This window comes from Herpailurus yagouaroundi, unplaced genomic scaffold (genome assembly GCF_014898765.1).
Source record: "Herpailurus yagouaroundi ecotype Mexico unplaced genomic scaffold, PumYag 77, whole genome shotgun sequence".
Taxonomy (NCBI): Eukaryota; Metazoa; Chordata; class Mammalia; order Carnivora; family Felidae; genus Herpailurus; species Herpailurus yagouaroundi.
The window spans coordinates 11,282,729-11,294,903 of record NW_024412388.1 but is presented as its reverse complement, the minus strand read 5'-3'; the positions used below and the strand labels follow the sequence as shown (position 1 = coordinate 11,294,903).

At 53.3% G+C, this 12,175-nt stretch overlaps 1 protein-coding gene across 2 annotated transcripts in view; it reads left to right on the top strand.

Moving 5' to 3' along the window:
• Nucleotides 1-12,175, top strand: part of CASP9 (caspase 9) — a 42,189-nt gene that overhangs the window by 10,288 nt on the left and 19,726 nt on the right. Inside the window, exons 7-9 of one of the 2 annotated variants that reach the window (XM_040461974.1) lie at nucleotides 5,699-5,878; nucleotides 6,487-6,596; nucleotides 8,624-10,463. In XM_040461974.1, coding sequence (XP_040317908.1) covers nucleotides 5,699-5,878; nucleotides 6,487-6,596; nucleotides 8,624-8,713 — 380 coding nt within the window. In that variant the 3' untranslated portion in view covers nucleotides 8,714-10,463. Of the gene's footprint in view, nucleotides 1-5,698; nucleotides 5,879-6,486; nucleotides 6,597-8,623; nucleotides 10,464-12,175 lie in introns of those variants that run through there. The other variant, XM_040461983.1, reaches the window with a different exon arrangement.

Here is a 12,175-nt window from a genome sequence, read left to right as displayed (position 1 = left end):
CATGATGGCAGAGGTGGGGGACCCTGGGCATCCTGTCCCAGGCGTTCCCTTGGCCCAGGGCTCTCCAAGGGCAAGGATGTCTGAAAGACATGCCAGTTCCTTGTCCCCCAGCCCCCTCTGCGTTGTTGTACCACGGAGCTATCCAGCCGGCCCAAAGGGGGCGCCATTCACACCAACGACCTGTACCTGTAGCATAATCTTCTGAACGCGTCCATCTGTCCCGTACTGTTCCACATTGGCAGGGGTGATGTGAGGGGATGTGGCTCGTCTAGGTGAGCAGGCTCTGGTCACGTGATTCATCTGATACGTGTGTACTGAGTATCTGCTGTATACACCAGGCTGTGTGTTAGGTGTTCGAGATACAAGCTACACAGGGTCTCTGTCCCCTGGAATTTATAATGTGACTGGAACTGTATCAAATCACTGTCGTGACCCATGCCCGTAACTCAGCCATGGGTGACTGAGAACCCCAGGTTCGATCTTGGTGGCTACTTCGTTCCTGCACAAACACAGGCCAGCTAATCTCTAGAAGTCTTGGCAAGTAGGGATAATAACAGGACCCACGTCCTAGCGTCCCCGTGAAATATTTAGCGCACGAGTTGGTGCATGTGCAGCACTGAACGTAGTGCCTGGCTCATTTGCATCACTGCAAACCTGGACTCTCCCCCTCCCCTAACCCCAGAGCACCCCGTGTCACCTAAGAGCCCCCTGAGCCCAGCACGGTTACCTGAGAGTTACGGTAATGGGAAGGTGGAAAGACTGCCGCTCTCGGAGTTGTAGAAATCCTAGCTCGTTGTTGTTTTACGACCCAGAATGTGTCACCAAGTGATGTTGTTAACTCTGAAGCGAGTGGTCCTTTCCTGTGTGAATAGAATAAAAGATGAAACAGGCAAGGGAACTGTGGACGAAGGGCGAGCTGGGACACCTGCTTTCTGGAAAGTCACGGTTAGCTGGTCTTCCGGCTCAGTGCCCCCTCATCGCCCATTCTCGGCAGCACGGAAGGTCTTTCCCGTGTCACTCTCTGGACTCCTCAGCAGGCCCACAAGGTCCGCGGGGATCTGGCCCGGGCCACTTTTCATCCCCCAGCCTGGCATGCCGTGTCCCGCCCCAGCACCATTCAGCCCTCCCAGGCTCTGGCTTGCTCCTCAGCCCTCCCTGTGCCATCCCTCTGCCTGCCCTCCTGGCTTACTCTTTAAAAAAAAATTTTTTTTTTAATGTTTGTTTATTTTTGAGAGAGACAGAGCGTGAGCGGGGGCGAGGCAGGGAAGAGAGGGAGACGCAGCATCCGAAGCCGGCTCCAGGCTCCGAGCTGTCAGCACAGAGCCCGAGGCCGGGCTCGAGCTCATGAACTGAGAGATTGTGACCTGAGCTGAAGTCGGTCGCTTATGAGTCACCCAGGTGCCCCTCTTTTTTTTTTTTTTTTTTTTTTAGGTTTTTTATTTTTAAAAAATCTGTGTGCCAAACGGGGGGCTCGAACTCACAACCCTGAGATCAAGAGGCCTGTGCTCCACCAACTGAGCTGGCCAGGCACCCCTCCTGGCCTACTCTTAATCATCCATTCTTCTAGTTACAGCTTATTGTCTCTGTGTCCGGGAAGTCTTCCCTATACACCCCCTCCCTTGCACAGAGTCAGGGTTAGTCTCTGTGCTCACGCAGCCCCTGTCCTTCCCTTGTCACAGCGCTTTCTCCTTGTGTTGAGATGGCCTCATCCCCTGGTGGCTCTTCGAGGCCAAGGCCAGGCCCCTCTGGTCCCCCCAGACCTGCCACTAAGCTCACAGGATGGTTGCATCTTATGTGCATCCTAATTATTCAATATGAAACAGAACCATATAAAAATCACATAAGCAAAATTTTAAGTAATGTAGACTCCCTCCACCACAAAACACCCACCTTAGTGGGAGGAGCAAGATTTCAAAGCTGCAATGCAGTGATCACGATCCTGGCTTTGGAATTCTGGGCCCTGCTCAGCCCCCCCGGGCCCGCTATTGACCTTGTGTGTAACGCTGTGGCCACACGGGGGCGGCACGGTGCTGAGAACAGAAATGCTGCCGGGTCTGCAGTCTGCACCCGTGTTCTGCAGGGTGGCCTCTTGTTTACGGCCATCTGAACGTCTGCCCTGGGTTTCGGTGACTCTTGTGTTGCTTTGGTAAAATCCACTGTCATTACAACTTAAAACAGTTTTCAAATCCTTTGACGTGTCGTGCCCCCCACTGGTAAGAGGTAGGGGTGCATACCCTGGAGCAGAGATCCCTGCCTCCAAGTGAGTAGCGCGGGTGTGGAATGTCAGTGAGTAGATAGCGTAATTTGGCATCTAGCGTGATGCGCTTGGCCAAGGCTGAGCGGCCTCTGTTAGCCCGAGCTGTTCATTTTGGGGCAACCCCTCTTTAGACTTCTAGAAATCACTCCGAGAAGGCAGAAGGAGGAACAGCGTGTTGCCGTGGTGGTTGTGGGTTTTAGATGCTGATAAATCCTGCTGTGTGTTCATTTTTCTGGGGAAGTCAGTCTGCCTTACGGAGGGGTTTGAATTTGTGAGTCTGTCTGAGAACAAACCATGTGTAAGACAGATAACCCCGGGGGCGAGGCTTTCGCATCAGGTTTGTCTGTCGCATGAGGAGGACACGGGAATGGAGATTCCTGTCTCTCCCAGATTCCCCTTTCGGATCCCACCATGTCTTCTCCGGCTTCCCCAGGTCGTCCCTCTGCCCACCTCTGCCTGCTTAAGCCATTCCTGTGGCTTCCCCCACAGCAGTGCCCCAACCTTTCCTGCCACCCACATCTCACGTCCCTGCCCCTGTTCCACTGCAAGTCATTTCCAGACACCCGGGCAGAATCCCAGCCCCTGAAGGTTGGCTGTAAGAGCAAAAACAGATTACCAAGTTCCCGAGTCAAGTGTATGGAGTGAGAGGCCCATAGATGTTGGGGCTATCATTATGGGGTTGCCAGAACCATCCTTGCCCTGTCTCTGCCCCCTGCCGAGGGAGCCGACTGAGTCAGCCGGGTGCCTCTACAAAGGCTTCTTTAAAATCACGGTTTGTGGGGCGCCTGGGTGGCTTAGCTGGTTAAGCGTCTGACTCTTGATTTTGGCTCAGGTCATGATCTCGCGGTTCATGAGTTCGAACCCCGTGCTTGGGATTCTCTGTCTCCCTTTCTCTCTGCCTCTTTCTCTCTCTCTCAAAAATAAATAAACGTTTTTTAAAAATTAAAAAAATAAAATCATGGTTTGTGACACACGTAGTAGATACACACACACACATATACGCACACACACAGACTACCCCTGGGGTACAGAGCACCCACACAGAAACCGAAGAAGACACAAAAGAAGAAGACAGGGTCCTGCTTTCTGGGGAGCTGAATGCCCAAACAGAAACATCTCTGTCCTCAATTTACATTGAGACTTAGGTTTAAAAAACTGACATCGAACTCGTCTCTTTGCTTTTTGGGGGTGGACAGGGATAGAGTTGAGGGAACAGTCCGTCATACGACAGTGTTCCCTCCCTTTCAGACAACCGAGCGGAGAAAAATTGCCATTCTTGGCTTCTGTCTTCGAATGCCAAGTAAGGTGGATGTTGTGAGCAATTCGACCTTATGCAATCTTGCCTCGGCTGCTGGAAAGCACAAAGCCAAACGCACGGGCCGCCTCTAGCAAGCACGCGGGACCTTACAACATGCGTTTCTAGATCCCGAATGTACTCTTCTTCTGCCCTTGAAGTTTTACTTCTTCTCTATTTTATTCTACTCTTATCATTTGTGCCTACCAAGCTATCTTCTTTTAGGGAATCAAAGAAGGCATCAAATCATAGGTCATGAGATTTTGGCCATGTTTATACCTTCTGACCCAGTAATTCCCTAAGGAAATAATTCAAGCGAAGTCAAAACGCTCTACATAAAACAGGGTGCCTGGGTGGCTCAGTTGGTTAAGCATCCAACTTTGGTTCAGGTCACGATCTCGCGGTCCGTGGGTTCGAGTCCCGCATCGGGCTCTGTGCTGACAGCTCAGAGCCTGGAGCTTGCTTCAGAGGCTGTGTCTCCCTCTCTCTGCCCCTCCCCTGCTTGCACTCTTCTCTCTCTCTCTCTCTCTCAAAAATAAACGTTAAAATAATAATAATAATAAAAATCCTCTATGTAAAGACACCTGTGGCCACGTGAGCCAAAAACTGGATATCATCTAAATAGCCAACATTAAGGAAATGGATTAGTGAGGGCGTATCACTGAAACAGACCATTATAAAGCCATTTGAACTAGCTGTGATGGGGACTGTGGAGATGTGGAGAAATGCTCCCGGGACAATGTGCCCATGGGCCACAACCCAAAGGTTAAGAGGCAGAAATGGGGGTAGCTATGTCAGGCTTGCAAGATCCTGGATGATTTCCTTAGCCGTCTTTTCCATTTTAAAATCCTAATTCCCCCCCACACAGCAGCAGACCTGGAAACCAGGGGTCAGGGTAGGACTCGGGCCACACACAGCTCCCATCACAGAGCCATCGGGATGGCGACATGGCAGGAGTTTCTCCGGGCACAAGCTCCCCGGAGGGAGAGCTCACTGCAGGGTGCAGTGTGCTACTCCAGATAGAAAGCAGCTAAAAGGAGCTTCTGTAAAAGCAGAGGGCAGAGTGGCCCGGAGGGTTCCTTAGGGAAGGGTTTCTGGAGCCCTTCCGGGGGCTCAGGCACCCCCCCCTTTCAAGGCTGAATAAAGTGAATTGTTTTTTTCATGACGTGAGGTTGACTACTGTAGCCATTTTCAAGTGCATACAATTCAGCGGCTGGGAGTGCGTTCACAAGTGTGCAACCATCACCATTCCCTGGTTCCAGAACTGTCTCATCGCCCCAGACTGAAACCTCATACCCCTCAGGGCTCACTCCCCCTTCCTGCCTCCTCTCAATCCCGGGCAACTGCTCACCTGCTTTCTTCTCCATGGATTTGCCCCTTCTGGGTCTTTCACATGAACGGAGCCAGATACGTGGCTTCTCGCATCTGGTTCTTTCGCTCCGCGTGTTTTTCGTGTCTACCCACATGGCCCTAGGTATCAGCACTTTATCCCTCTTTAAGCCTGGGTGAAATTCCACTGGCTGTCTGTGCCACCTTCTGTGTATCCGTTCATCTGTCAGCGGACACTTGGGGCGTCCCCACCTGTTGCCTGTTGTGAATGATGCTGCTGTGAACTTCGCTGTGCCAGGATTTGTTTGAACTTCTGTTTTGAGTTCTCTTGGGTGTGTACCTCATAAGTTGCTTTTACAGCTTTTGTTCTTAGTAGTTATTTATTTTTGAGAGACAGAGAGACAGGGAGTGACTGGCAGAGGGGCAGAAAGAGGGAGACACAATCTGAAGCGGGCTCCAGGCTCCGAGCTGTCAGCGCAGAGCCCGACACGGGGCTCGAACCCACAAACCATGAGATCATGACCTGGGCTGCAGTCGGACACAACTGACCAAGCCATCCAGGCGCCCCTTGTTTTCACAGCTCTAGAAAAGAAATCTCTGCACCCCCGTCCCAATTTCTACCTAATGGGTGTGCAAAACTTTTGTCACAGTAAAAAGTAAAGCTTCGGTTTCTGTTTCTCGCTCAGCGCTGGAACCCTGGCTCCGGAGGGAATCAGGCAGTCTCGGGCTGGGGCGGGCCGGGTGTCGCCAAGAAGCAAGGAGCAGGGGCTCTGGTCGGTGTTTCAGTGACGAGTGCTGTCCGTTTTTGCTTCCTGCAGAGCGGAAAGACCATGGGGTTGAGGTGGCCTCCACGTCCCCTGAAGACAGGACCCCTGGCAGTGACTCCGAGCCAGACGCTGTCCCGTTCCAGGAAGGCCCAGGCACCTTTGACCAGCCGGACGCCGTGTCTAGTTTGCCCACACCCAGTGACATCTTTGTGTCCTACTCCACCTTCCCAGGTGAGCACATCAGGTGTCCTCCCAGCCGGCGGGTCCCCCTGTCAGCCCTAGAAGCAGCGGTGTTGTTAAGGAGCGACCTGGGGGTGTCTTGGCCCTGAGCCTTGCCATCTGCGGGACCCCGAGCAAGTCACTTCGCCTCTCTGAGCCTCAGCTAGGATGCAGAATTCAAGGAGGCCTGTGCTCTTGGGTTTCTGTGCCTCACTTGCCTCACCCGTGTCCTGGCCCCGCCTCAGTATTCTCATCTTTAAAATGGGAAGAGCAGTCGTACGTCAGGGGTCGTCGCGGGGATTAGCAAGGTGGCTAGCACATCCCCGAGCACAGTGCCTGGCACGTAGCAGGCGTGACGGGCATTAGAGTCCTTCCTTTCTTAGCCCTTGGGTGAGTCACTTGACTTCTCGGAGCCTCGGTTCCCTTGCTGGGAAGGCGGGAACCAGAACCAAAGTCCCAAGGCGGTGGTGGCCTCACGACCACGCAAGAAGGTCGTGAACAGGACGGGGCGCAGAGATGTGTGGATGTGTGAATGGGTCCAGGTCCACAGGTGGCCCCAGTCGGGGTGTGGGGGGCTCTTAGCGGCTCTCCGATAAAGTTCCGCCTCTCTGCTTCTGAAGGTTTTGTTTCCTGGAGGGACACCAAGAGCGGCTCCTGGTACGTGGAGACCTTGGATGGTGTTTTCGAGCAGTGGGCTCGCTCTGAGGACCTGCAGACCCTCCTGCTCAGGGTGAGCGTTGCCGTCCTCTGGGAGAGAGAGGGGAGGCTTCTGGGAGGGGCAGCGTGTCCTCCTCAGGTGGGGCTGGCGGGGCCCCAGGCCCAAACCGGAGGTTGGCTTGCTGTGAGGGCTGGTGTTGCCGTTACTGTAACCGTGACAGTGACACTTGCCCATTACTCGGAGGGCTGCCTTCCCTGGCTCCTCTGAGGTCCCAGGCTGATACTGGGACTCCCACTGGCAGAGGCAGCCCTCCGTGCCAAGGCAGCTCAGTGGCCGGAGCTGAGTGGCGTTCCTGAGGGCGGGTCGTGAGGCATGCCCCACTGTGTAGTCTTCTCGTCTTTTACATTTCTTTAAACATATTTTTATTTTTGAGAGTGAGAGAGACAGAGCATGAGTGGGGGAGGGGCAGGGAGAGAGAGAGACCCAGAATCGGAAGCAGGCTCCAGGCTCCGAGCTGTCAGCGCAGAGCCCGACGCGGGGCTCGAACTCACAAACTCCAAGATCACGACCTGAGTCAAAGTCAGACGCTTAACTGACTGAGCCACCCGGGCGCCCCTTTGTCTTTCAGTCTTGACCCTCAAGTATTTCCCCTTGTCTTGGGGGTCCCCCGGGGGAGAGCAGGAAGGATGGTCTGATAGGGCCCCAGACTCACTCAGTGAAATCCCACTCAGAGCACACATGGGCCTCTCCTGCTTGCTCAGGTGTTCTGTGTCATGAGAAGGATCTAGAAGGTCTGGGACCCTGCCTTCCTCCTGGGGAGGCTCTGGCTCTGGGCTTTGCTGAGCAGAGCAGCGGAGAAAGAAAAAGCAAGTACAGGGTCACCACCTGGTACAACTCCAGGGGGCGCCATGACTCTGGGCAGGTGACCTTGGGAGCAGCAGGGGGGCCTTGCCGGTTGGGGGTGGGAGTCCATCAGGGCCAAGCAGTGCACTTGACTCCTGGGCCTCATCTCTTCTCTCAACTTTTCTTTAAGGAAACCTTTCAATTTGATTTGAGCCTTGTGAAGTTTTGAATTTTCTCATTTCTCATTTTGAGTTTTGTAAACTCATAGTGGAGATACTTTTCTCTGTTAAACACTCTCCCTCCCAGCTCAAGGAGGCTGCAGGTAGAGCTGTTTATTTTTGTTTTTTAAAAATGTTTATTTATTTTTGAGAGAGAGAACAGGAGAGAGAGTGCAAGCAGGGGAGGGGCAGAGAGGGGGGGGGGACAGAGGAGCTGAAGCAGGTTCTGCACTGACAGAAGACAGCCCGACGCGGGGCTGGAACTCAGGAACCGTGAGATCATGAGCCAAAATTGGACGCTCAACCGACTGAGCCACCCAGGCGCCCCTAGAGCTGGTTTTTAAAGTAGGTTTTAGGGTTTTATTTATATATTTTTGTATGTATGTATTTATGGAAGTGTAGTTGACATATGTAGTCACGTTACATTAGTTTTGGGTAGTGATTTGACAATTCTGTACATTGTGCTATGCTCACTACAATAAGTCTAGTCGCCATCTGTCGCCATACAAAGTTATTACGATAGTCTAGACTATATTCCCTCCCTATGCTGCACTTTTCATCACGCCGACGTATTTCGTAACTGGAAGTTTATTCCCCTTGCTCCCCTTCACCTATTTCGCCCATCCCCCACCCCCGTCCCCTGCAGCATTATTTACAACAGCCAAGATACAGAAGCAAGCTAAGTGTTCACTGATAGATGTATGGATAAAGGAGATGTGAGGTCTATCTACGGTGGAATATTACTCGGCTGTAAACAAGAATAGGATCTTGCCATTTGCGACCACATGGACGCAGCCAGAGAGTATTATGCAAAGTGAAATAAGTCAGACAGAGAAAGACAAATACCGTATGCTTTCACTCCTGTGTGGAATCTAAAAAAACAAAACAAACGAACAAGCAGAAACAGACTCCTAAACACGGAGGACAAGCCAGAGCTGTTACAGGGCTGGTTCAGTGGACATCCCCCTTCCTCCTTCTCTGGAACCCTTCCTTCCATCGAGAGAGCTCACGGACTCCCCTGTGCTCCTGTTTTCACAGGTCGCTAATGCTGTTTCGCAGAAAGGGACTTACAAGCAGATTCCTGGTTGTTTCAATTTCCTCCGGAAAAAACTTTACTTTAAAATGTAATGAGGCCAGGGCCCCTGCACCCTTTACCCCAAAACCTTCCTGCTCCAGGCCCAGCGGCAGTGGAGGTCTGATCTTTGCTACAACGACAGCTGTCACTCTTCGAAGGGGTTTGTGGCCTGTAGTGGGTCTACTCTTTCCCCACCAGTGGCAGACAGGCTCTTAGCAGCTTCCAAATTGGAGACGGATGACTGGCGACACAGGAAGCGGAGCAGAAGAAAATCAAGGACACCCAGGACTCTTACCAGTGGCCTGTTCTCCGGCTAGTGGCTGTGGCCTATGACCCCTGCGTTTTCTGTAGAGTAAGGCTTTTTAACCTCAGTCTGATTGACATTTGGGGCCACATGTTGGGGGGGGGGCGCCTCCCGTGCATGGTGGGACGTTTAGCAGCATCCCTGGCCTCTACCCTCTAGGTGCCAGGAGCACCTCCCCCTGCGTCGTGACAACCCAAAATGTCTCCAGACATTGCCAGATGTCCCCTGGTGGGACACCCCTTGAGAACCACTGATCTACGAGAAACTTTGGTTACAAACAAACCATCTCTCTCAGATCAGCAAGTTTGGGGCTACTAGTCTGAAAAGCCGGAGTCTGCAAATCCTCAATGAGGTTTTAAAAATGATCAATTTTTCTTATATTCTAGTATTAAAAAAATCTTAGGGGCATATGGACACTTTTCCCCCCTTGTTTCCCCCCTTGTTTTGCTCCAACTCTTTGTTTTTCCTTATAAAGGGGATTTTTGCTTTTCTGGGAACGTTTCCCCGTCTCTTACTTCATGTGAACCCCACCCCATCCCAGGGAAGGATGACAGGTCTGGGAGCCGTGTCCTCAGGGAAGTTAGGTCACCTGAGCCAAGGGGAGCGTAGATACGGCCCCACCCCCGAGGCCTGGAATCGTGACCTGTCCAAGTGTGAAATAGTCCCGGGGGCTTCTGGTGGTTAGTTATCTGTGGTCACCTGCGGGATGGTACAAGGAAACAATCCAATTAACCCGACAGAGCCCAGCAGCGCTTGGCCCTCTGCCTGCTCCCCGCTTCCAGGCTCTGTACTCGCCCCTCATGCGAATCAGGTGGTCCTTGCCCGAGGCGCCCGCCCGAATCGAATGGTGTTCAGGACGAAAAGGTGTTATCCCAGCTTTTCACTGACCTGGCGGGGACTTCCTATAAAGGGGTGGGGTGGGGGGGGGGGTCTTAGCCCAGAGTTCTGTTTGGACTTCCGAGCAGCGGGCCTGTGAACCCCTGAAAATCATACGCCGAATGTGTAGAGGGACAGGTGCTGAGATTTCATTTGTCTCTCAAAGGGATTGAGAGCCTCAAAAGTTTAACAACTAGCACTGTTTGCAAGGCCACCCCCATGGCGTGTTTTCAGAGGCTGGGTAGCAGTGTCATGAAACATGTTACTGCCCCAACTCCATCGTCCAGTGACGCTGCTGGGCCCAGCTCTCCAGCACAGATACGCTGACCAGTGTGCAAGAATGTGTGTCCCAGGATGTTCGCTGCAGCAGTGGGAGAGAGAATAGGGAGCAGGTGAAAGTGTCACTCCTTCTATTCATAATATGGAATATTATTTAGCTGTCCAAAAGAATGGCCCGGATGTATGTACTGACACGTAAAATGTGACACAGTGCCGAGTGAAAAACACCCAGTTGCAGAGCAGTAGGAAGCATACAATGCTATTTTCGGTTAGAAAGCTATGGTATATGAATGTACCCATATGGACGTGTGATGTATGCACATAAATAAAGTCCAGAAGGCCATACACCGTGCTGTTAACAATGATTACCTCTGCAAGGTGGAACCGGAGAAGTAAAATGGGGGGGACTTCGCTTTTTGACTCGATACGCTCCTAGATTCTTCCCATATTTTTACAAGGAGTATATGTATTGCCTTCTAAAGTAAAACTAAAAATCGTGGATACGAAGACGCACGTGTTGTCGCCGTTCAGCGAACATTTGTTGAAAGGACGAATGCCCTTGGCCACCTGTCTCCTGCCACCTCCCTGCTCGCGCTTTTCATTGGCAGCCTCCTGACTTCGGCTCGTCACCTGTCTGGGTTTGCGTGGGCAGGTGTCCCCAAGCGCAGTGTGGGGCTCCAAGCCGCACATGCACGGCCCCCCTCCCCCCCCGGGGGTCCCGGGGCTGGGACCACTGCGAGGCTGCCCCCGCCTTTCTGCAGCTGCTGGGGGGGGGGGCCTCCACCCGGGGACAGCTGGCTGCTGGGCTCTGCCAGTCCTGGAGCCCGTTAGCATATGTGCCTGTCCTGGCTGCTGTCCCACAAGCCCAGGGCCTCTGCCCAGCTGCCTCACGAGGCTGGCCTTCCCCGTTGATCCCCTCCGACATCTGGCCACGCTTTCGGCCGTGGCCTGCTCTGTTGTGCCTGTGTCTGCGCCTGGGAACAGCCAATGCTGGGGCAAAAAGGACAATTGTCCCCGGCAGTTGGGTCCCCGAGGTGCTGCCCGGACCATCTGCACGGTGACTCGCACAGCAGCCGGGGCTGGAAAGGGTCCTAGGATCTGGCTGGGCAAAGGCCCTGAGCAACCTTGCGGCCAGCCAGCCTGGGGCCAGCCTCCTTTGAAATGCTGGTGGCTCCTCAGAACCTCAACTCCAGGTCTCCTCTGCCCAGACGGAATCGTGGCCTTTCCCCAGGGGAGCAACCAGTAAACTGTGGATTAATGGGCACTCGCTTCTTGATTTTACACAGTTCTCCAGCAAACTTTTCTGGAATCTCCGGTGCCTGTGACCACCCGATGGCGAAGAGAGGCAGGGGGACAGACAAATGAACAAGGGGCCGGCACGTATTAATGAGACGTGGGGGCAGCCACCTGCTTATTTTCACGGTGCCCGTCTGACAGTGTACTTTTCCGCTCATGGCTGTGGTTTCATACTTGATTTAAAATTTTTAATGTTTATTATTGAAAGAGAGAGTCAGAGCATGGGCAGGAGAGGGGCAGAGGGAGAGGGAGACACGGAATCGGAAACAGGCTCCAGGCTCCGAGCTGTCAGCACAGGGCCCGAGGCGGGGCTCGAACCCACGGACCGCGAGATCATGGCCTGAGCTGAAGTCGGACGCTCAACCGACGGAGCCACCCAGGCGCCCCCATGCTTGATTTTAAAACAAGACTGTTGGTTTGACTCAAACAGTTCTCTGCAGGTTACATTTAAAAGAATGAAATCACATGCCCGCTTTCTCTTGTTTTGGGGCTCTGTGGCAAAGCACACGCAACTCCCACTTGTTCTGGCTCCTGGTCTGGTTCAAGTCCATTTTACAGAAGAGTAATAAGTTGAGGCAGTGGCAATGCCAGGATCCATCACTAGACACCATGCCTCTTCCTCCCTCCCCCCAGGCCCCCCCAGGCCCCTCCTCCCTCTCCTAGGCGCCCCCAGGCCTCTCCTTCCTCCCCCAGGCCTCCCAGGCCCCTCCTCCCTCCCCCAGGCCCCCCCAGGTCCCTCTTCCCTCCCCTAGACCCCTTC